We start from the raw sequence: 2500 nt of genomic DNA on the forward strand, positions 1-2500 counted from the left end.
AAGAGAAAAACCTACCTCAAAGGGTCACAACCCAGTTAACACGAAGAAATTCCTCAAAACAACGGTGGGTGAATCCTATCTGAACATAAACTTATCGATTTAACTGAACTAAGGAACCTTTATGGTGTTCTGCGAATTTCCACAGCCGTACTACTACATATATATTTATATTTGTGTTTATATATATATATATGTATGTATATTTTTATCGTAAAATATGTGTGTATATGTATATATATATATATATATATATATATATATATATATATATATATATATATATATATATATATATATATATATATATATATACTCCACTGGTCAAAAGTTTTAGAACACCCCCATTTTTCAGTTTTTACTGAAATTTATGCAGTTCAAGTTCAGTGAATTACCTGAAATGGTGCAAAGTGCAGCGGTAAACTGCCAGCGGTTTAAAAAATAAAAGAAAGAAGAAGTTTCAGTTACCAAAAAATGGAAAAATAATGTAAATTTCAGAGTTTTTACAAAAGGCCCTTTTCAGGGAACAAGTCATGGGTTAGCAACTGCAGCTGTTCTGCAGCAATGGAAGTAAATTAAGCCTTGAAAGTTGATGCAAGCAATTCCTCCAGGTGTCCCAACTTTTGTTGATTAGTTACAAACCCTCTGTCTGTATAAAAGCAGTGTTGGGACAGACTGTGTTACTTCACCCTCTGAAGCATTATTTTGACAATATTGCACTGCAGGAAGTTGTATATTGCTCTCATAATGGTGAGAAAAACACAATTAACAAAAGAAGACAGACAGACCTTTAAAACCCTTATAAGTACAGGAAATAAATAAATACATATATATATATATATATATATATATATATATATTTCTGAAAGACAAGTTTGTTTGCACTTGATAATTATATTGCAGGAGGTACAGCAGAATTCACTCTTTGGTGTTCCACAATGTAGCGCTCCTTGCTGGCACATGACATGCTGACAACAAATCAAAGTTTTGTTGTGGCTGGTGATCTTCTTTTTTTGGTTTTGCATATTTGCTATATCTTTTTTGTTTGAAATTTTTTTTCTTTGTGGTCAGGAATGGATGGGTTTGCTACTCGAACCATCCATTGCCATCCCTTGAAGTTAACCCTTGAACAAAAGTGAAGGAGGAGGCCTTTTTGTTCATTCCTCTCAAAATGCCTGCACAGGTCGAGTTTTTAGGATTCACTCTTCCTGATCTGTCCTGCCTCAGCAACCCAATGAGGTTCCGACTGCAGATAATGTCATATAAGAAGAAAATGCAGAATGCTTGTTGTTCTGTTTCTTTTTCTCGGGAAGTGAAATCGCAGCCATTTTGAATGTACATTTCAAAATTCAAATCAGGACAAAATGTTTTGTGCTTGCAATGAACATACTGGATCTTCAATCAACTGTTGTTTTGATGCTGTGCAGCATGCGAAGTGGCTTGTACTGTATGTACCCTTTACCTTCGGATCTTTCACACTCTCAAGGAAAATCAGAAGTCGGTCTGGCATGAGCCAAGGAGAATAGTTCGTTCAATTATTCACACCTGCTTGGCTATGCTTGTTAAAGCAAAATCCAATTTAAAGGAGTCATCTCCACATATACTTGAAGTCATTTTCTGTTGGTTGTTGCAAAGCTTCGTGTTCATCGACCTCCTTCGAGTCACCAGTTTATTATTTCTTCTTTGATATCCATATCATCACTGATGTGCAGACAGGAATAATGTTGCTTGCTGAAGGAACAGATGAACAAGGCCTCCTGAGGCTTGGCTCCGGTGTTCCAGTGGGCACAGTGTTCTTTAAAAAAAAAATCTATTGACAGGGTAACTCTGTGAGTAATGTACTTGCAATTGTGGTATTTGATCTGGATTAGATCGTTGATGTGGTTGATTGATGCTGGTGGTGCATTACCAGCAGTGGGAGCCATATCTTGGAGCACACCATCCGTTTGCTTTCAGATTGCAAGTGCCAAATATCTCTCAAAGAATATGTCATTGTGTTCTGCACACCATACAAATTCTTCACCTTAATGTTGGCCATATAGTTTGCACTACCCGTGACAGGTTTCTGAGTACTAAGGTGGTGGACAGGCAAAGCGGTCTTCATTTCCTGAGTTAAATTTCCTTGCTTCCTTGTTATCAGGAATATTTGCACCGGAGGAAATTCCGAGCATTGGATGGGTTGAACGAAAGAGAAGAGAAAGGCAAAGGGATGAGTGGTTCGATGGTAACCTGTATTTGCCGATTAATTTTGATTTCTCATCTTGTTTTACAGCCTCAGGCCCCATTTCGAGCATCGTGACCTCACTGGTTAGTGTGTCGGTTTTGATGGTTTTGGTTATCTTTGGCTGCATACTCTTATGGAGGTAAGTTTTACATAATAATTTAATGAAACCAAACCTTTCAACTTTTAAGAGTAGTTCTCGTGAGACTTTCACTTTTTACACAAGAGATGGGAGCCCATATGATGGCAGAGTATTTTTGACAGTTATTCATCAATATCTTT

At 36.9% G+C, this 2500-nt stretch overlaps 1 protein-coding gene across 5 annotated transcripts in view; it reads left to right on the forward strand.

Moving 5' to 3' along the window:
• Positions 1 to 2500, forward strand: part of LOC147011788 (guanylyl cyclase C-like) — a 381297-nt gene that overhangs the window by 128328 nt on the left and 250469 nt on the right. For all 5 annotated transcript variants that reach the window (XR_015051559.1, XR_015051560.1, XM_085856338.1 and 2 more), the window contains exon 11: positions 2270 to 2360. Coding sequence is in view for 3 of the 5 variants with exons in the window: in XM_085856338.1 (XP_085712464.1) it covers positions 2270 to 2360 (91 nt within the window). In the remaining 2 variants the exon portion in view is untranslated. The remainder of the gene's footprint in view (positions 1 to 2269; positions 2361 to 2500) is intronic.

This window comes from Eptatretus burgeri, chromosome 15 (genome assembly GCF_056783735.1).
Source record: "Eptatretus burgeri isolate ZD-2024b chromosome 15, Ebu_testis_v1, whole genome shotgun sequence".
Taxonomy (NCBI): Eukaryota; Metazoa; Chordata; class Myxini; order Myxiniformes; family Myxinidae; genus Eptatretus; species Eptatretus burgeri.